The sequence below is a fragment of the Rhagoletis pomonella genome, unplaced genomic scaffold (genome assembly GCF_013731165.1).
Source record: "Rhagoletis pomonella isolate Grant_MI unplaced genomic scaffold, Rhpom_1.0 Rhpom_scaffold_00011, whole genome shotgun sequence".
Lineage (NCBI taxonomy): Eukaryota > Metazoa > Arthropoda > Insecta > Diptera > Tephritidae > Rhagoletis > Rhagoletis pomonella.
The window spans coordinates 16,409,695-16,431,529 of record NW_023458565.1 but is presented as its reverse complement, the minus strand read 5'-3'; the positions used below and the strand labels follow the sequence as shown (position 1 = coordinate 16,431,529).

At 36.1% G+C, this 21,835-nt stretch overlaps 3 protein-coding genes across 3 annotated transcripts in view; all 3 read left to right on the top strand.

The window, feature by feature from the left end:
* LOC118747186 (neurobeachin-like protein 2) overlaps positions 1 to 21,835 on the top strand; it is a 172,223-nt gene that overhangs the window by 69,322 nt on the left and 81,066 nt on the right. The gene's annotated exons all lie outside the window — the stretch shown is intronic.
* On the top strand, positions 2,734 to 3,481 carry LOC118747082 (larval cuticle protein A2B). The gene is made up of 2 exons (XM_036481073.1): positions 2,734 to 2,745; positions 2,867 to 3,481. Exons 1-2 carry the CDS (start codon positions 2,734 to 2,736, stop codon positions 3,479 to 3,481), a joined length of 627 nt encoding a protein of 208 aa, XP_036336966.1.
* Positions 13,505 to 14,086, top strand: LOC118746711 (larval cuticle protein A2B). Its single transcript, XM_036480600.1, has 2 exons — positions 13,505 to 13,519; positions 13,706 to 14,086. Exons 1-2 carry the CDS (start codon positions 13,505 to 13,507, stop codon positions 14,084 to 14,086), a joined length of 396 nt encoding a protein of 131 aa, XP_036336493.1.

Genomic DNA, 21,835 nt, shown 5'->3' with positions numbered 1-21,835 from the left:
GGGACAACCAACTGCGGGTAGAGCGCGCATTTGAACGTTTTGTGCGCACATGGTTAACACGGCTGCAGAGTAATTCAAAAACATACAAGTAAATAAATATTCGTAGGTACTTACTTACTTGTCAATTGATATAGTGCATACCAGCACATGTGCAATTGCTTAACGGTAACAAAGTATTTTTAAGTTCAATACGAACAGCGGAAAACAAGTCTAGTAAACAACTAACCACATAAACTAGTTAGTATAGCGAAATGCCTAGTAGGAAATACTATGATTGCAAAAATGTTGCCAATGATTTTATATACATATTTAACTAACTAACAGGGCAATTCTGGCTAAGATAGTTTGAAAGATGTTGTTTATTCTAGCACGAAAGTTTTGCAAAGAAAATCTCCGTTGCCAACTTTCATAGTGAAAAGCTCTTTTGACAGAAAGCTATCATTTTGCGCAATGACCGAGTGAGCAAAGCACTGGCGTGCCATTACAGAGATCTGGGATTCGAGTCCTAGGACAGCGGGTGTTTTATTTTATTTTTTTAATTAATTATTTTTAACATAATTTATTTTTTAATTTTAATTCTTATTGTTTTAAAAAGAAAACAATTTTTTAAACTTCATTAAATTTTGAGAAACATGTGATTTTTTTCTATGTTTAACTTTTTTTAATTTCTATTTTATATTACATAATTCAAAATGAGAACTATTTTTTTTTAATTTTATTTAATTTTTAAGAATATATTTTATATCGTTTTTAATTAAATTTTTTTAACTTTAGATTTTATTGTTAAAAAATATTTTATCTAAATTTCATAAAAATTTTAGAAACTTGTGTATCTCAATTTTTCCTTTGTTTTACATTTATTTTATTTTTTATTTTTATTTTATATATATGTATTATATTTTTATATTTAATGCTTAGAAACATATTTTTCATCTTTATTAATAAATTTTTTTTTTATTTAATTTTCTTTTAATTTTAAGATTTTATTGTTTTAAAGAGAAAAATAAATTTTTTTTTTAATTTCACAAGATTTTTACAAACGTTTATATTTTTTCTTTGTTTTAATTAAATTTAATTTTTTACTTTTGAGAAATTATTCAAAATATTATATGTATTTCTTATATCATTAACTGTAAGGAGCCTTTTTTAAATTTAAATATCTGAAAATTTTTAGATTTTATTGTTTTGAAAAGGAAAATTTTTTAATGTCATTAAATTTTAAGAAACTTATTTTATAATAGGGGTATTCTCTGAGTCTGGCAAAGCCTTTGCGCGGTGCACAGATTGCACGGTAAAACTGGTTTTCGTATGGGAAAGCTTTGCAAACCGTGCAATCCCTGCACCATGCAAGGAATTTGCAAGACTCAGAGAATACCCAAATTTTTTTCTTTTTTCAATTACATTTTTTTTTAGTTTTTGCAGGGAATTTTTAACAAAATACATATGCAATTGAGAAAGCCCTTTTCTTGACTCTCTCCTATTTTTCCATAAAGCGCCTGATATTAGTAATGCTCGCCGATTGAAACCTAACCGAATAGAATACGTAAGTCTGGAAGAAACGATGACGCATTTTAGCTATAGCGGTACACTCGCAGGGAAGTATTCAACAAATTTCACTTCTTTCAAGCCATACACTTTTTGAGAAATTCAGGTAAAAATCACGAGAGCGCAAAGGTTTGTATGGCGCCCAAACAGGTCACCAATTTCAAGAATGAAAAAGCCTCAAACTAAATTCAATTTCCTGCGTGGTCTGTGCTTACACTGAACCACTTACTGGGTATGTTGGCGATCGAAGCCAGCCGCACTTCAAGTGTGTACTAAAAAAGCGCCGAACAAATGCGCGCATTATGAAAAATGAACCATTTTTATTATGTCAAATAAAAACCATTAAAAAATGCAAACAAAAATTAACGTTTTACTAACATTTCATGTTTGTCGAGGCGGCAGTTAAATTCTCATTGCAATCGATTTACTAGTGTGATTTTTCAAATATGCGGCAAGTACAATTCGACTATGAAACAAGTAGATAGATAGATGTTCACGCGCTTGGCAAACTGCTGCCTGTTGCCTCCGCGCATGCGTGCGCGCTTCCATATGGACTGCTGAACGTCCTGCTTTAGCGCGCTACGAACGCGCACCAAATGCAATGCTGGCGCCTTCATTGAGAAAACGAAACGCAGTGAGTGCACACAAATCTCTATGATGAAATCCAAATTCTGACCATAAATTTGTGGCCTGCTGTTTGCCTTTAAACTAGATGATTGTAATGGGCAGCGGCAAGTGTGGATTGCACGCACAGCGCATGCGTTGAAATGTACTGCAATGGTAACCAATTAGCTGCGACGGCTGCGATGCCAATCACATTGAAAGAAATCTAGAGTCTAACCAAAAAACATGTTGCTTGCTGATGCTGCTACACTTTTTACAGCTGTCCGTCGCTCTTATTTGCGCTACATATTACTGTTTTTGTTGTTGATGTGATATTATGTTGTTGCTGCTGCCGCTCATTGATGATGGTATATGTCGCGTCGCGCACACCAACATCAGATGATCGTAAAAACACGCAGCAGCAGCTGGCGTTGCTGCAACTCCATCTGCGATCACTGCATAGGCCAGCGACTTTAGGAATTCTTCACATTCGATTATAAAAGTGCAGGCTTCTTGGCGAATTTATCTCAAACCAAAATCGTATTTTTCTAAGCGCGCATCGTAACAAGCACACAGAGCTGTAAAATGATCACTAAGGTAATATAAGATAAGCGGTTGCACCTGCCACAGCAAGATGAACAAAAAACAAAAAAACGTACAACCAGCGGCGATCCTCGCGCACAAACTAACTCACGCATTCTTTGCCTTTCCTTTGCAGGTGGCGTTGGTCCTCTGCTTCGGCCTGTCGCTAGCCGTTGCCTCGCCCATCGACGCCTATGGCCACGGCGGCGGGTACGCAATCTCCGCACCCATTTCATACGCTGCACCAGCCATCTCTTACGCCGCACCCAAGATCCTTGCAGCCGCACCAGCAATCAGTCACCAGGTGATACACGCGCCTGCGCCCGCGCACGCCATAGCCTTGGCGCCCGCACCTGCCATCATCAAGGCAGCGCCGGCTGTTGCTGTCGCCAAAGTAATCGAACCGGAGCCATATGATCCGAATCCGCAGTATAGCTTCTCGTATGGCGTGACAGATCATCACACTGGCGATTCCAAATCGGCCGAAGAGTCGCTGGTCGATGGCGTCGTACACGGCAGTTATTCGCTGGCCGAACCCGATGGCTCCATACGTAAGGTCACCTACACAGCGGACAAGATTAACGGTTTCAATGCTGTGGTCGAGAAGCAAGGCGGCCATGCACCGGTGGTGGTAGCCAAACCAGCAGTTGCTGTGGCGGCCGTGCCAGCTATTGCTAAGGTCGCCTATGCCGCGCCTGCTATAGCCAAGGTGGCATACGCGGCACCAGCTCTACACTACGGCCACCCTTAAGTTGTGTGTGTGTGTGTGTGGCGCTCGTGGTGGAGAAGTTTGCGAAGACCACTACTTTGCATTTTTTGCCGAGACAGCGCAAGTGCAATATTTCGTGCTGTTGATCGTGCTGCCGTTTTATGGACCAATGAACTCTGAACCGAACAAACGAACATAAATATTATTTAACTAAACAAATTACTTGTTAACTTATGCGTACTTAAAGTAACTTAGCAGAGTGCTCGTCTGCATGCGGAAAACAACAAAGTCAACACATATCAATCAAAACAGTCAACATTTGTAAAGTAACACTACTTAGCATCAATTTTATTTAATACTAAACACAAAAAAAGCAAGAAAAACACATTCTTAAGCGCGCGTCTCCCGTGCTCATCCTCGCTGTATTGCCGCGCGCCGCGTACATATATACATACGCACGCATCGTGACGTGACATGGCGCGTTACTCATCAAGGTGTGCGCACGAGCGCGCGCGCCTGGCTGCGCTTGTTCGACTAACGGCTGCTTCTGTCGACCAAATAAATAATCCAAAACAAAACAAATAAAAAATAAAAACAAAACGTGGACATTACTTGTGTGAACCAGTATTTGCGGCTGGCATAGAATTGCCGCCGGCCATCGGTGCATACTTTTCACCCATTTAACTAAGAATCATTCTCATTCATCTCAACTGTTGTACATCTAATCACTTCTCTTTAGCATTATTAAATATTTTAATTGTTTTTATTTGATTTTTTTTTAAATATATATTTTATATGTAAATAGAGCAAAATGGCAGTGATTTCCCCGCTTTGCCTGTGCGCATACAAACACACAATTGTACACGTGTGTGCGTGTGCTACATATTTATAGAGGCATGCATGTATGTATGTTCGTAGGTATGTCAAAAAGGCTAAGCGGCAGTCACAGCTTACCAGTCTCGTGTATTAGCTTGTGCACTTACTGAAATAAAGAATTCAGTACAAAAACACTCAATTCCAGGCATTTTATATTCGTTCATTTGTTTGACTATTTCGCAGTTTTGCAGCCACCCATAAAAGGCCCCAAACGAGTGGCCTCGCACGCTGCTTTTTTCGTTTAGCTTTATTTCACTGAATTTCGGTTGGTTGTTGCTGACTGCCTCGATTGATGTCTTTCTGCTGTTGTTGATGGCTACTGTTGTAGTTGAGGCGGTTGTTAATTTACTATGTATGCAGCTTGTGTGTGGTGCTTTCGGCCAGTACATACATAAATATGTACATATTTTACATTACCGTCGGTGCTGCTACTACAGTCTAGGCTCACTAGGTCAACGTGGTGATCATTAATTGTACAAGTCAGCAATTGGGCCTATTAGTAGAATTGCAATTGCTAGTGCTATGGGACCATAAGTTGTAGAAAAGGCGTGGCATGACGTCTGTTGTCCGAACAGTTGTTTATTAAACAATTTATGAGTACGTATGTATGTATGTATGTATGTACATGTGTGATGTGTGAAGGAGAAGCCGGACCTTAGGCAGTTTTAAGCACAGTGAAAAATATCGAGATTTTGTGCAAATGATTTGTTTTGTTATGCATATACTTTGTTTTTTTTTTAGAGCATACAGATGCATTCTTCTTTCTCTTGGGTACTGTAACCGAATGAACAATTTAGGCCGAGTCCAACAAAACCAAGCCAGTCGCTTCTCTTCTGTGCCAACTGAAGCCAAGTACTTGCCCATCTGGTATGTATTTGACACTCAGATCCCCTTCCTCTACTACCACAAGTGGGTTCCGAGTTTAACATTTTCAGGGCTGAAGCGTTTGTGTTTATTCGAAAGAAATGCCCAAGCCAGCGGAGAAACAGTATTTTAATTGCCAGCATTGTGTCGATATCTTTTTAAGGCTCATCGTTCAATCGTCTGTGGAAGTCACCATCGCCAACGCGTAAAGGCTCTCAGAAGCCATTCTGACGGAACTAGTGGTTTTGCAAAACAACGGTGTCAAATCGGTTGTATTAGACTCGCGGGGACAACAGATTCAGACATCGCGGTAAATAGGTCACTCCCTTTCGTTCTGTCGAAACGGCTTTCAAAGACGTGGTGTATGTCGCACCTCCTCTAGCGGCTCTATTCCAAGATTTGGTGTATGCTGAACAATGGGTCCCAATCAGCTCGTTCACTTAAATCCAGTCGGCAGGCATGCGTTCGGCACACCATATTCTGCATAAGAGTGGATAGAAAAACTTCATGAACTATGCGCCGCCGTACATTTATAGCTTCGCTGAAAGTCTGCTACATTTAGCAGCTTTGTGGTTCTTCATTGGTACTCGAACCTAGTCATAGTCGGGCGGTGGGATATCGGTTCCATCGCCACCGACTGGTGCTCGGGCTTATTCTATTTACTATGTACTTTCAGTGTCATTCGATCACCGTGTTTGTTCTGGTCTTTAACCATGCGTAAGTTGCTTAACATTCTGATAAAATGTATGAGTGTTTTTCTTGACAGCCAACATCTCAAGCTCTTCGCATTTCTCTTTTATTACGGAAAATATGTTCCGATTTCTTCTTCAGCCCCTGCAGGCGCCATTTTTTTTCGTCGTACCAGTTATTTATTCGATCTCGCTGGGGAATCAACTAAGCATTTCTTCGACGGCGATGCGTAATGTGCGGTTTGCTGACAATCGCTTTCAGCATTTCGCCCATTTTTTTTCTGTTTAGAAGCGGGTGCATATCTTGTTTGCGACAAGAGTCGATATTTGATCGTCTAAACGCAAGTACGTTTAGAACACTAGAAACGTACATTTCATCTATCACAGCGTAACCGATTTAGTTACTGGTTTTCCGATCCGGGGACGGCCATATAACCCCATCCTTTTGACTTTTTAGGATTATTCAGAATTAATTGTTAAAGATATTTACTAAGTGATGTTGTTTGCAATTTTCGATATCCTTAGTTTTTTTATATTTTTAGATTTTTTTTCGGAAAATTTTTAATTTAGTTCGGTATATTAAGGAATTTTTTAATGTTTTTCTTTAGTTTTTCTGGGTCCTATTGACATTTATAGGAATTTTTGGCATCTTGAAACTTTTTAGGAACTTTTCGAAATTGCCAACATCTATTAACACTTTATTTGTATTTATTGATGACCCCTCGGTTTTTCCTTGGGATCCAATTAGGCTTTTTGGATTATTTTCGAAGCTATTAGCTACCAGGTATTTATCAATTTTTTTTAATATTCCGGGATCTTTGTTACATTTTTGGCGTTTTCTTTTCTTAAAAAAAAAAAATGTCATCTTCTCATATGGCAACATTATCAGAGTGTAAAATTTTAAAGAAAGGGCGAAGATGCAAAGGAAAAACACGAAAATTTTGCAGCTCTCGCGCAGGGCACAATGAATACAACTAAGCAATTGCTTTATCTTAAAATTTCAGACCTTTTATTAAATTTATTTGAATAAACTGAGAAAAAGTCTGGAATTTTAAGAAAAGGCAATTGCTTAGTTTTCTTCATACGGCCTATTGTTTCGAGAAAACCAAACGCTATAAGGTGTTTTTTCATATGCCTCGGATTTTTTTTTTTTGAATTTCTTCGAATCGAGGTACTTCCTTAGCAAAGATTACTGATTTTTGGTGAGCTTTTCGATTTACCTATGACCCTGGTAGAATTAGTATATACAGTGACTCAAACAAATGACCACGTTTTGATTTTTTTTTGAATATTCGTAGTTTTTTTCGAGCTATTTTTTTTTCTATAATAATACCATCCAAGCTTTAAACAAAACCACATAAATCACAGTTTCAAACTTCATACAAAATTTAGGAAAATTTAACAAATTTTCAGCTTTTTACTCTGAATCTTTAGAACATCTTTGGGTACGCATGGGCAATGCACACCCAAAACTTTTATAAAAATTCAGATTGAAAAGTTGAAATTTTGATGATAATTTTTTCTTAAATGTTTTATAAAGCTTGAAACTGTGATTTATATGTATGCTTGGACGGTATTTTTAAAGAAAGTTAACAAAAAAATTTAACTCGAAACAAACTACGAATCTCCAAAAAAAACACGTGGTCATTTGTTTGAGTCACTGTATATACTAATTTTACCAGGGTCATAGGTAAATCGAAAAGCACACCAAAAATCATTAAACTTTGATTAAAAAGTTTGAAATTTGCGAATTTTTATAATTTTTATACAAGGTTTGAAATCTGAATTTATATGGTGTCTGTTGCTAGCTAGACTTTTATAAAAAAAAAATAAAAAATAAACATTAAATAAACAAAAGACAAATAGCCAAAAATGGTCAAAATATCGCATTCATATTATTTTGTGGATAACTGAACATATTCTACCAGGATCGTAGGTAAATCATACATTTAAGGCGAAGCTGGCCTTACTGAAACCTCGCAGAGCAACAAGGCAATATACTGGCCCACTGTGCGACAAGAAAAAACTTCTTGATTCATAAACGATTAATGAAAAAAAAACCAATATTTATGAATATGTATGGTAAAATCAGCAAATAAATTATTGCTGTTTTGACCCAAACTGTGAACGAATTTGTGAACTGCAAATAAAATTGCCTTACCGTCAGATCAACTGTCAGCAAGGTGTCTGCGTAACGATTGGGCGGATTTGTAGAAGTGCATGAGAAAAACATACATGCATATGTAGCTGCGTACATATGTATGTATTCATATCATGGAATATGTTCGAGGGTATGTGAAGTGCATTTTGAAGCTTATAAAAAAATCTTAAAAAGTGCAATGTTTCTCACACACGTTGCCACCAATATGTGGCCTACCGCTTGACCACCTGTTGTTGACAACGATCCATATGTACATATGTATATGTATGTACATTATGTACTCTGAGGCAACGTTGAAAATTGATAGACTGACAAGCGCTTAAATCACTATCGATTTAATTGTGTTGATTTTACAAGCCAACGCTTGAGATTACATTTATTTAATGTGACTTACAGTACACATGTAGCTCCTATATATTTTTTCGCATATGAACATAATACATATCTACATACATACAGTCAGTCAATAAAGTTTAGGTACAGCGAATTTTTTACAATACGGGCAACTATTTTTTAAATATTTTATTTTTCGATAATTTTTTATAAAAATATGGTCAATTCTACAACAAAAAACCCAAAAATCAGGGTTCCGAACCTTGTGCAAATTAAAGAAAATTCCGCAAAATTTCATTCAAATATTGCCCTTTTTAATTACGCTCTCTAGAAAGAAGTTGGGTATGCAGTTTTTTAGCCCATTCAATTTTAGTATAACAAAGTGCAAGTTTGTGGTGGCTAGGACTTACCATTGATTTTTAGGAATTTTTTTTGTCGAAGGTGTCGCTCATTTTCTCCATATAAAATAATGTTTGATAATTTTTTTATATGGAAAAAATGTGCGACACCTCCAACAAAAAAATTTCCCAAAAATCAATGGTAAGTCCTAGCTTCCTCATACTTGCACTTTATTATACTAAAATTGAATGGGCTAAAAAACTGCATACTCAAATTTTTTCTAGAGAGCGTAAATAAAAAGTGCAATATTTGAATGAAATTTTGCAAATTTTCTTTAATTTTGCACAAGGTTTGAAACTTTTCTTGTTGGGGTTTTTGTTGTAGAATTAACCATATTTTTATAAAAAATTTGCGAAAAATAAAATATTTAAAAAATAGCTGCCCGTGTTGTAAAAAATTCGCTGTACCTAAACTTTATTGACTGACTGTATGTAGATAAGCATGTACGTACACCGAATTTTTCTTTCGGCGCGCAGCCAAATTGGTGAATAAAATATTTGATTTGCTGCTGTTTATTTGATTTAGGGGTCAAGACTTTGGGAAAATAACATTTACTTATTATTTAATCAATGGAAATATTTTTTGAAAATTTTTGTGCGCACTTTTGCATGCGTAATAGCATGTGTGGTGCATTAGGGTGATGTGTTTTCCAAAATTTGTTGCCAATGTCTGCTTTGGATATGCAGATATTTCTAATAAAAAAAATCAGAAGTAGCTGTCCTAAAAATCAAACAAGTAAGAAAGTCTAAGTTCGGGCGGAGCCGAACATTAAATACCAGGCAAGTATTAAATATATGTTTTTTCACCTTTCCGAAACCTTCCGCTAGATGGTAAGCCGGGGTGTATCAATTTTGAGTAAATTAGCGTCCTTCAATTTCGAAATATTGAAGTTTCAAGCATTTCTGAAATTTACAGTTATATGAGAAGCGGCCGTTATTTTAGTCCGATTTCAATAATTTTCAACGTTTTGCTTATATGTGGCAAGCACAATAACCACACCGAGTTTGGTACAAATTGGTAGAACGGTTACCGATATACTTATATGTGATCATAAGTGGGCGGTGCCACGCCCATTTTCCAAAATCTTACCATAAACGTATTTCTTGGTAAAGAATTGTTGCAAGCATCAATTTTGAATAAATTAGCTTCAATATTTACTGATTTATCGAAGATTATGTATTTCTCTAAATTACCGTTATATGGGAGGTGGGCGTGGTTATTGAGCGATTTTAAAAATTTTCGGCCATTTGGTATGTTGTGCGAAGGCCAACAACTGCGCCAAGTTTGGAAGAAATTGGTGCAGCGGTTACCAAGATATACACATGTAAATTATAAAATAAAATATTCTTATTTTTCGTCTAAAAATTATTGTAAATATCAATTTTGAGTGAATTATCTTCAGTAGTTACTAAAATATCGCAGTTTTCGTATTTCTGGAAATTACCGTTATATGGGAAGTGGGCGTGGTTATTGTCCGATTTCGCCCATTTTCAATACCAACCTACCTTGGATTAACAGAAACCTACATACCAAATTTCGTTGAGATATCTCAATTTTTGCTCGAGTTATCGTGTACACGGACGGACGGACAGACGGACAGACGGACAGACGGACGGACAGACAGACATGGCTTAATCGATTTTTTTTTTTTCATTCTGATCATTTATGTATACATTTGTCTATATCTATCTCGATTCGTTTTGGCTGTTACAAACAACCGTTATGTGAACAAAATTAATATACCCTTGTGCACAAGTGCGCTCGGGTATAAAAATACTTTCTTCTTCCTTTGTTTTAAAATATGTAGAGCTGCTAGTTCTTTTAAATATTTCCAACCATTCAAAGGCTTCAAACCGTTGAAGGCTTTTAAAGTTAACGTCGAATGGTATCGTCGCAAAATCAGTCCACCTTGACGCCATATAGTTTTACCTTGCGGTCCAAAAGTGGAATGTTTTAAGCACAAAAACATCGTGGTCCCGCATTCTTCGCCATAGGACTGTCGTAGCGGAGTGGGGTAGTGGCACCGTTCAGAGTAGAGTGAGTATAGGTACTCCGCAGCGGCGTTCTCTCAACATTTCTCTCGATTGTCCTGGATGAGCGGGAAAGGAGAGTCTGTCAGTTTATCGTCCATACTGACGTTGTGGCACTCAGTGTTAGATCACAGCTGTCGAAAACTCTGTTTGTTCTTATGAAGGGGTACTTAAAATTCATTCCCGCAAAAGACGGAGCTCGTCTTGATCACTCCGAGATATAAAGTGCCTAATGCCCGGCTACTGACAGAGCCGGGTATTTTGGCGGGATCCTAGTCAGAAATCTATCCTGGCAGCAAAATACTGAGGAGCGAGTAAACAAAAATTAGCCGCCATTGGAGTAGGTTGTATAGATAACTTTTTTCTCAGAAGCGCTAGAATATGAAGTTTTTAAGCCCATTCAATTTTAGTATAATAATGTGCAAGTTTCAAGTAGCCAAAAGTTACCATCTATTTTTTAGATTTTGTTTCGCCGAAGGTGTTGCGGGTTTCAGCCATATAAAAATGTGTTTATTATGGAAACAAATGAGACAAAAGGATTCTAAAAAATCACCGACTTTAGCGACTTGAAACGTGCACATCTACAGTCTAAAATTGAATGCGCTATAAAACTGTGTACTCAAAAAAATTCTGAAAAAAAAGTTTCAAATTTAGGTGAAAATTTGTTGCAATTTTTCTTCTGCCTTTTAAAAAGTTTAAAGCTTGGGTTTATATGAGTTTTATTAGAGAATGAACTGTATTTTAAATGAAAATTTTTAAAAATAAATAATTAAAAATAAGTGGCAAACAATATCGCTTTGAAATGGGGGTGCTATAGATATGTCCAATACTGTATGTATTTATATTGACCCTGGCGCCACCTAGCGAGACTATTTTCCGTAAAAATGTTTCTGCTTACATAATCAGTATAGGTATATTACAAAAAGCAGCCAAATTGGCCTATAAATAAGTTACAATTTTTTTTCGTGGTAGACTATCCGCTGAAAACGCCCATATACTATATTTTAGAGTTACAGTTTTTTCCTTAATATTACGAAAAATTTACTCAATTTGAGAAGTGTTTCCTTAATTCAGGTTCATGCTAAAATTAGGGCGTCATTAATTTAAGGAAGTAAATTTACTCAATTTAAGTAATAATTTCCTCAATATATGTAAGTAATATTTCCTTAAATAATTTTGAATTTTGTCAGTGGTGTTAAGACAAAGTTAATTGCTTTCCTGGCAAGTGTCGGCTGTGGCGTCGCGTGAAGCCTAGTGCTTCTGGTTCTGAGATCGCAGGTTCGAGTCCGGTTGGAGGTTAGAGCAAGGTAAGTCAATTATTTAAATTTAAATATATGAATATTAAAAATTTTCAAATTTATTTCAAATATGGAAAAACCTAAATACTCAAATACCATAAAAAAAACAAATTAGGTATGTTTTTTTAATACAATTTTAAAAATTACAAAAAAAAAAAATATAAAAAATAAAAATTTCTGCTCTGGGACTCGAACCTTGCCTCTCTCGACTAGCACGCCAGAGCCACGAGCAAAATTACACACTTATTTCTTTCACAAGGGATGAAATGGCAAGTAAATTTTTCCTAAAAACTAAGGAATTGTGTTTTCCTTAAACTGAGCCATGTCATTGGAGCCATTTCAAGGTAATATTTCCTTAGAAAATTATACTTTTTTCCTAGCATCAAGCAATATTTTTTCTGAGTGTAAGAACCAGAATTTGGTGAACAACCGCCAGCCACGAATGCACTACAGTTTTCTAGGAGAGCCCTTCTTTAAAGACCTCGCCAAAGGGTCGAGAGATTTATTATCTTAATGGCTATCTGGGGCCTGCGGCTGAGCTTAGTTGGTTTTGATGGTTAAATTTATTTTTAAGTAAAACAAAAAAAAATGACCGCCCTAGTGTGAAGCAACTGAGTACTCAAATACCTACAAAGGCATTAAACGTTTTTATACGCAACTGCAGCACAATTATTTTTGCTTATAAAATAATTAATCGATTCGCCTAGCGTTTTCCGATACTTTCTGGGTGCGTAGACCAACCAATCATAATTGAGTATGCATAAATTATTTCCACAACAGCCGAGCGAAGGTAGCAAATATTTTGATTTGATGATTAATGTGTGACTTATGGAACCAGTAAGCCGCAGGCGATGTGAGCTGCTTGCAGGCAATGAAAGACATACATAAATGCAAACATACATACGCACAAGTATTCATAGCTGTGGGCAGTGGGCGCTAACTCGAAATTACTCATCCACACAGCGCATACGTAAAATTGTTATACCCGGTTATGGTAGAAAATCGATCAGTTTTTGCTACGGTAAGCCATTGTTGAAATGGGTAAGGCCAGTGGCCAAACAATTGGCACGTTCTCTGCAGCGAATGCGAATGTCGCGCATGCGCCAAAGTAATTATTGCAACATTTACGACCCATAATTGCTGACGTTTGGCAAAAAGAGGGCTAGCGGGCTATATATTATGTCATTCGAGCGTCGCATACTTTTCTGGCTGGCAATCATTTCACAATTCACTTTATCCAAATTTGTTTCAAAATGAATTACCGAATTAGCCGCTGTTGTGTGGGTGGCGTATTTTGTTTAAAAGCTTGACAGCTTGGCCTGATAACATCATTCCAACGAAAGTTCGCAAACACTAAGTACAAGCAGTGAAACATAACACTTTGTGCGCAAATCAACAGCAAATCAAGCAGTAAAATGGCTTTCCTCAAGGTAGGTACAATATCACAGAGGATAGGATAAGCGGTGGATGGACTAAACATAGGGCGATTGGATTAATCAACGCACATATCAATTTTGTGCATTAAAATTTCCAGTGCGCTAGAGTCCTGCTTTATTCCTGTTCGAAGAAACTCGTTCTCCTTCTTCAACTTGTAATTTATTTTTTTCCTCTTCCAGTACACAATCGTCGTCTGCCTGGCACTCGTTGCTGTCGGCCACTGCGCTCTGTTGCGCGCCGCTCCTGCGCCCCTCGCGCTCGCCGCCCCTGCACCGGTTGTGCCAATCAATACAGAGATTGACCCACATCCCCAATATGCTTTCGCCTACAATGTGCAGGATGCGCTCACCGGCGACAGCAAGAGCCAACAGGAGGTGCGCGATGGCGATGTGGTGAAGGGTTCCTACTCCGTCTTGGATGCTGATGGCTCGCTACGCACCGTATTCTACACTGCTGATCCCATCAATGGTTTCAATGCTGTCGTCCAACGTGGCCCAGTACCCAGACCAGTGGTGCCTGTGGCTCCAGCGCCGCTACCAGCACGCTTCATTCAGGGTTAAGCAGTGAAAAGGAATTTGCAATTGCATGTAGAAGCCTAAGTGCGGTGCTATTAATTTATCGTCACTAATCAACTATGTACATACATATGTACTTATGTAGCAACCTAGTCAAGCAGCCTGCAAAGGCTTAGCTGATAGGCTATTGTGTTCTTGTTGTTTTTATTGTTAAAAAAAGCCAATTTAGTTAACATTTGCTTTGTTGTTTTGTAGCTAATATTACGAATTTATTAGATGAATAACATAAACATCTATTTCTTACATACATATATACGCACATTTTGTACACTCTAGTACTTAAGTAGTAGCAGCAAACACCTCATCACACATATTCCCTGCGTATTTACAAATGTGCGTATGTAAGTACGTATGCGAATTTAAGCTAATTTTTGTTTAATTTTATTTGTTATTTTTGTAGTAATAAATCACTCAACAACACTTTTGAGATCGTAATCGAACAAATGTTTTTGTATGTTTTGGCTTATTTTCACTGTGTAGCGGTATTTTCGGAACGCATGTGTCAATTGCGTATACGCCCAGTGGAACGGCCTTAAATTTCAGCCAAATGAATGTCGCACGCATTGTGCCAGTAAGCTATTAGATTTTTGGATTTGGTTTTTTTTTTGTTTTTGCATTATTGCAAACATTGCAACTGTCATACGAAATGCGTAAATCATTTGCAATTGAAAAGTGTCATAAACTACGCAGAAATCGTATTGCGGAATAATGAATATTTTTTTGATATGATATGTTATGTGTGTTTGCCAAGCCCTTACATACTACTATAGCGCATGATTAGAATGTGTAATTGATTGGTTGTTTAAATATTTCAATAGGATTGCATCAAGTTATAGAATACCAAAGCACGAGTTTTTTTTTAAGCCGCCTAAATAGTACTGAGAGAGAGTCCCTTTGGTATTTGATTTTGCTGGACAGCCAATAAAAAAACGATATCCAAATAAAAGTAACTCATACATTAATTTCTCCTTTGACAAACGCTACAAGCTTGGAATTTCTAAAAGGGATTGCTGTGAAGCCATAATATCTTTGATAGACAAAGGGTCCCAAGTATGGTATACCGATGGATCGAAGATGGACAACGGGAGACTGAGGCAGGCGTGCTTACACCATGATTCCAGAAAAGTCTACCCATTTTTGTGGCCAAAATTAATTATGGCCAAACAAGCAGATTATTTAACAATTTTTAATTTTTTTTATTGATTGGAATTCGATTTCCAACATTTTTGCAAAAAAAAAAACTTTAACCCTTGACGACCGATGGGCCATAAGAGGTCACTTTTAAATTTGTGGTTTTATTGAAAAAGTTTGAATAGAGTTTTTTTTTTAATATTTATATTGAAGAAAAAATTCTTAGTTACAAATGCAATACATACTTATATAGCTGGCTGGCTGATTTTAAAAAACATTGCGAAATCATATTAATCTCAATAGAAAACCTGAATGCTCTGAATTTTTTTATAAAGCTCAAAAAGTCCCAACAAGAAATTGACAGATTAAACTCAAAACTCTTAATTTTACACATATTTGATAGTCTTAACCAAAGGTCAAATACTGACAACATTTTAAAAGCTTATGCAAATATAATTTTTAAGAAATAAAATTAATTGAAGGGCATATCAGAAGTATGTACCACGGTTGTTGCGAATATTCGCATTCGCTTTCGCAACTGCGGAACTTCCGCATTAATTTTAACATTCGCATTCGCTTTCGCAAAACGTCATCTAGCAAACAAAATGACAAATTAGAGCCAACATTTTTTGCCTGTGGAGATGTTACGTTAAAACTGGCCCCCTACGTCCCTCTTCTTTTGTAATTTAAAGTCAAAGAGTAAAATCCTTCAATAGGTATTTCCAGCGGAAATGTTCAACGTCTGGCTATAAAGAGAATCGACTATTTGCGCGTTAAAAAATAACCTTTAATTAGGTAAGAATTATGTAACTATCAAATATTATTTGCCAAAGGTCTGTTGACAAAAACTGGTTGCATCGCTAATTCTTTTTTTCTGCTTTTATTTAGATAAGTGTAATTATCTTTTATTTTTTTCTCATAAAAATTATTATGATTATGTTTCCTTTCATTAGTCTTTCAGCTCGAAAACAAAAACATTTATTTTCATTTTGTGATATGTGAATAAGTTGACAGCCAAGTTCACAAATCAAATAAGAATTAATTCAAGACGAATTTAATATATAATATATATATATATATAATATATATATATATATATAATATATATATAATATATATATATATATATAATATATATATATATATATTTATGGTACCGACAGCGGCTGACAGCCACGACTTTCAAATTAGAATTTTCTTCGAAACTCTCCAGAATATATATTATGTTGTTTTTTTTTTCATTTTTCCTAACAAACAAATCGCGGAACAAAGCTCAATAACACTATTGAAATATTATGTCGGATAGTTAGGCAGCACTAAAGGCCATAAACTCATTACGACATTAACGCTTGTGGACAATTGTAAAATTCGCCTAGCAGCCCATAACCAAGGAAAGCGTTGACTGTCTCGCAAAACGCGGAGCCCAAATGCGCATGTATGGTGCCGAGTCTTTCAGCGGCACATTTAAAAGATACACTGAACATATCTAAAATATACGCAGAACTACTTAGGAGTTGGGGAGAATCTCAGATTGCTACTCACTGGTGGCGAAAGTCAAAGGGAATGAACAATCAAATAAATTCATGGCTCTTTCCAAGAAGGCTGCTTGAACTTAGCCGGCAGGCTCTTAGAACTCTTACAGGCTACTTGACAGGGCACTGCAAGTTAAGTTATCATTTGAACAAAATGGGGCTTTCTGTAGAGACGGACTGCAGGTTTTGTGGGCTGGTGGAGGAAACCTCAGAGCATATTCGTTGTGACCGTCCTCGTATCATGAATCGCAGGCTGATGCACCTTTGGGAACGCCTATCTTCTCCATTCAAAATTTGAAGCACGGCATCCTCCAATGTGACTACAGTAAGGGTTTAGCACAATGGACCAATTTTGGTCGCAGCGCGAGTAATCGAGAGAGCTCCCAAAAAACTGCATGTACGAGGGTCACAAAACTAATATTTAGATTTCGCAACACGGATTTTTCAAAATAAGAATCCGCTATAGTATGGTGGTGCAGAACCTTGGACAAAATAATTGTCGCTCGTTTCGTCGCAATAACGGGGTTAGGACGAATGGCGCAAAAACTACAAATGGATCATTTCGTTCCAGTGGCGGCACAGGGGCCACTGCCCCTTCGCCAAATGGTTTATTCTATTAGACGAAATTACTAATTTTTTCATTGTCACTCGAAGTAACCATAATGTTTTTTTTTTGTTAAATAACTTTGGGAAGTTTTCAAATAGAATGTTCAAGTTAGAGGCAATGAATGTTAGCATCATTTACAACGTTCCTGTGAAGTTTCAAGGATGTGTCACCAAATTAAACAAAAAAAAAAATGACAACATGCAGAATATATCGACTGCTGAGTGGAAGATCGACCTATCTCGGCAGCCATTTCGAAAACACCCTAGCTCAAAAAACTTTTCAAGAACGCCCTATTTCAGAATTTTATTGAAAAACACCCTATCTCATAATTCGGTTCAAAAACGCCCTATCTTACTTCAAAATGTATTGAAAATGTGATGCTATAGGACATTTTTGAAGTTTTTTGAGATAGAGCGTTTTCGAACTGGCTGCCGAGACAGGTCGATCTTCCACTCAGCAGTCGATATATCGCAGCTATTTTGTAATTTTTGATATTTACCGATTTTTGTAATTTTAGAAGTTTAAGTTACTTCAAAACTTTAATATTATATTTTACCAAAATATATTATATATTATATTTTACCAAATATATTTTGCCAAAGAGAACCCATCTAGAGAGAGTAATAAAAGTAGTATGCCACCAAATGAAAAAAATTACATTGATTATAAAATGAGGATAATTTGCGAAACAAAAATTCGAATTTTACAATATATAAAGAAATTAATATATATATATTCGTCAAGAATACTGTAGAAAAATATTTCATGCCAATATTTAATTATTTTTTAATAATATGACTTTTAAATTAAGGCGTGCGAGAGTAAACGTATTAGCTGACATTGTTTTTAGTATCTACTTATACATATATTTTTTAAGCTTCCATTTAAATACAATTTCTCGATGGAATCTTGTTCTTTATACAAAACTGAAGATAATGCATTATCCAAGATAAGTGTGCCACCATTTTCGACCAAAAACACGTTCTTCCGGAAAAATGTAACAACTCCTAATCCATCCGTTGGCACAGAAAAAAAACGCCTGTCGTGCTTTGTTGAACTCGGCCAACAACATACATACATATGTACATATTTCACAGGCTGTATAAAGCCACATACAGACCAATTATTGTTGTATGGGGTCATTTCTGGTAAAATTTTCTAGAAAAGTCTATATTAAATAGTTAAGAAGCTAGAACGGCTAGTAAGGGGTTCTATTCATCTACTTTACTACTGAACGATATACTATATATCAGCTTGATTCAGATTGCAAAAGTAAATATTTAGCCTTATTATTTAAATAAACTGCGGTTAAGGACTTAAGAAATCTAAGAAGTTTTTCGGTGCTTTTGTATTAAGAAAAAATTTGTAGCTTATTAATTTTTAAGAAACTCGATCAATTCTCCTCGAATCGTATTTCACTGACGCAATTCACCAACATTCAAGATGCAAAAATAAAATTATCGTTGTACCCAACAAATTGTAAAAAACAAAGTCTCATCGAAATTCTTCGTATTTCACAAAATTCTGCAATACCGAATTCAAATGCAAATTCAGTGCGGCGATTTATGGTAGGTGCCGTTGTTAAACTGTCAATTGGAATCTAATTGCATTCGCACAAGTGGCATGCCATGAAAATTGTCACAAATATCTACATAAAATAGCCATATAAGTCATAAAGTACCTGTTAAGGCAAAAAGAGAAGAACATACATACATATACATATGTAAATAAATAACGCAAAATGCATCGCGTAGTCAGCTAGCAATAAATCGAAATAATGTTGACAACGGTGTAATCGCTTGCAACAACTGAAAAATGCATAACAAAACAGCTTGCCGTACTTTAATATTGCAACAACACCAACGAGCAGATAAAAAGTGAGTATTCAACAAATTGTTTGGAAAATTGTGTACGATATATTGAACCGGTTAATTGAAAGTAAATTTGGCATTTACGCACACGCGCTTGTGTAAACAAATTAAAGCAAAGAAGGGCCCCAAGGCAGACAAAAAGAAAAGAAAACAGAAATAGTGGCACGCGTGACAGCAGCCTCAATTAAGCGAATAACAATAGTGGTACAAGGTAAGGCGCAATTCATCGTTTTGGATGGCGGTTAAAACATAATTTATGCCAAGACTTTTTGTCGGTTGGCAAACAAAAAGATCTTAAAGTCCAACTGTAGTATCAGGAATAAATTCTTCTACAAGAAAATCCACCTCAAAGGAGAGTTAACTCAATCGATTTAAAGTTGACTGATGAAGGAAAGTTAACTCGCGTTAAATTCTCGAAGGACTTTAAGGATTTGGCACCTCCTCGAACCTCGCTTGCCGTGGAATTCATTGTTACCGAAGAGTCTTTATTTCTGAACTTTTTTTAGGAAGGTTTCCACCTGTTTAAAAAGCCAAATTCAACTTAAATTAAGGCCATTAAGTATGTATTTGAAATAGTGAAGAAAGTGTTTTAGGCGAAAAAGGTTTAAGAAGGTTTCAGTTTCAAAATATTTTAAATAGGGTTGCCACCAGTTTGAAAAGTCCAATTTAGTTCAGCTATACCTAAGTTATATGAAATCAGAGACATAACAGTTATAAGTTTTATTGAAAAACGTTGTTCCATAACAACTATTAAATGAGAAATTCTTTTTATTTCGCCGATAAGTCATAACCTAACGTTTACTTTTTACGTTGCGTGATAACTGTTATGCAGGAGAAATATGTTTTCCGTCGCCAATAAGAGTTATAACCTAACGTTTACTTTTTACGTTGCTTGATAACGCTTATTTTTATGTTGTCAGTTAACACTTATTTCACTCCTCCTCTTTTATTTTGATCATCTTTATCTTCTTCTCCATCTCCGTTTTCGTCAATGTTCTTATCTTACAACGTTTAACAGACAATGTAAAAAATAAATGTTGGATAATAACTGTTATCAAGTAATGTAAAAAATAGATTCTGGGCAATAACTGTTATCAAACAACGTCAAAAATACACCTTGGGTCATAACTCTTATCGGCAAGATAAAAAAAAATATTTCTCATCTAATAACTGTTTATTAAATTTCAAAATTCGGAAAACGTTTTCGAAATTGAAATTTCAGATAATAGTTGTTTTTGGTCTCTGTATGAAATATTAATATATACGTGGATTTCGAGAGAAAGTGTTACGAAATCTCTAGTTTCAACCCTTACACTATTTAGGAAGTGTTTGAAGAGGCTTGCCACCTGTATAAAAAATCGATTTCAACATGAATTAGGGCTATTAGGTAATTTAAATGTGTATTACAATAAGGATTTAGTCTAAAAATATTTTTAAGACGGTTGCCACCTGTTTGAAAAGTCGAATTTATTTAAATTATACCCAAGTTGAACGAAATATCAAATTATGGGTGTGAAGCGAAGGAATGTGAAGAAATAGTTAGTTTCAACATTTAGAAAATTTCTGAGGTATTTTGATATGGTTGCCACCTGTATAAAAAATCGATTTCAACCTAAATTAGGACTATTAGGTAACTAAAATATGTATCGCAATTTACGTGCTAAGCGAAAGAGGTTTAAGAGGGCTTTAGTCTGAAAATATTTTTAAGACGGTTGCCACCTATTTAAAAAATCGATTTTATTTAAATTAAACCTAAGTTATATGAAGTATTAGAATACGGGTGTGAAACGAAAAGAGTGTTTAAAAATCTTTAGTTTCAACATTTGGAATATTTTTGGGGTATTTAAATTAATTTGAGTTATGTATTAGAAATACATATTTATCATAATTTCAGTCGAAAGAAATTTAAGAAGATTTCGGTTTGAAAATACTTTTGGCGAGGGTTGCCACCTGTTTAAAAACATAAATTCAATTCTTGCGTTTTAATGCCATGCGCGTGCACTAGTAAAGAAGATTTCTGAGAGCGCAAGTGAACACCGCAAAAAATTGTATACATAAAAAAAAAGATTTACAGAAAACATTCCTGCGATCAACTACTTAGTAATGGGCAAATTCTCAACATTCCAGCTATGACCTGCATGCGGGATCGCCCACCACTAATTGCATGTTACATATGTAGCTGACAGCTGTTAGTTTCCTAAAGTCTGTTCGTGATTTTAGGGACTTTACTTTTGAATTAAAGCGAAACCGAAACGAAAGACTAAGCTAAACTTGTCAATTAACGGCAAGCTTTTAAGGCGGAAGCTGCCAGCATTCAGGGGTGCAGCCAATGAATGCGGCGCGCAAACGGTGACAAGAAAAGGAGCCGCCGCCGTCGCCGACAAGGTACATATATGTATATCTACAACTACATGCGAGTACATGCATTCGACTTTGCAGTACTCTATTTTTATTTTTCATTAGCTAAGTTAGTGTCCACTACTACGCGCCGCCTTGTAAGACACGCGCGTTCTTCGATATGCATAGCTTTAATGTGCCTATATTGCGGATTACGTGGCACACGTTGACCAGCCTAAAGCGTGATGAAAAAAAT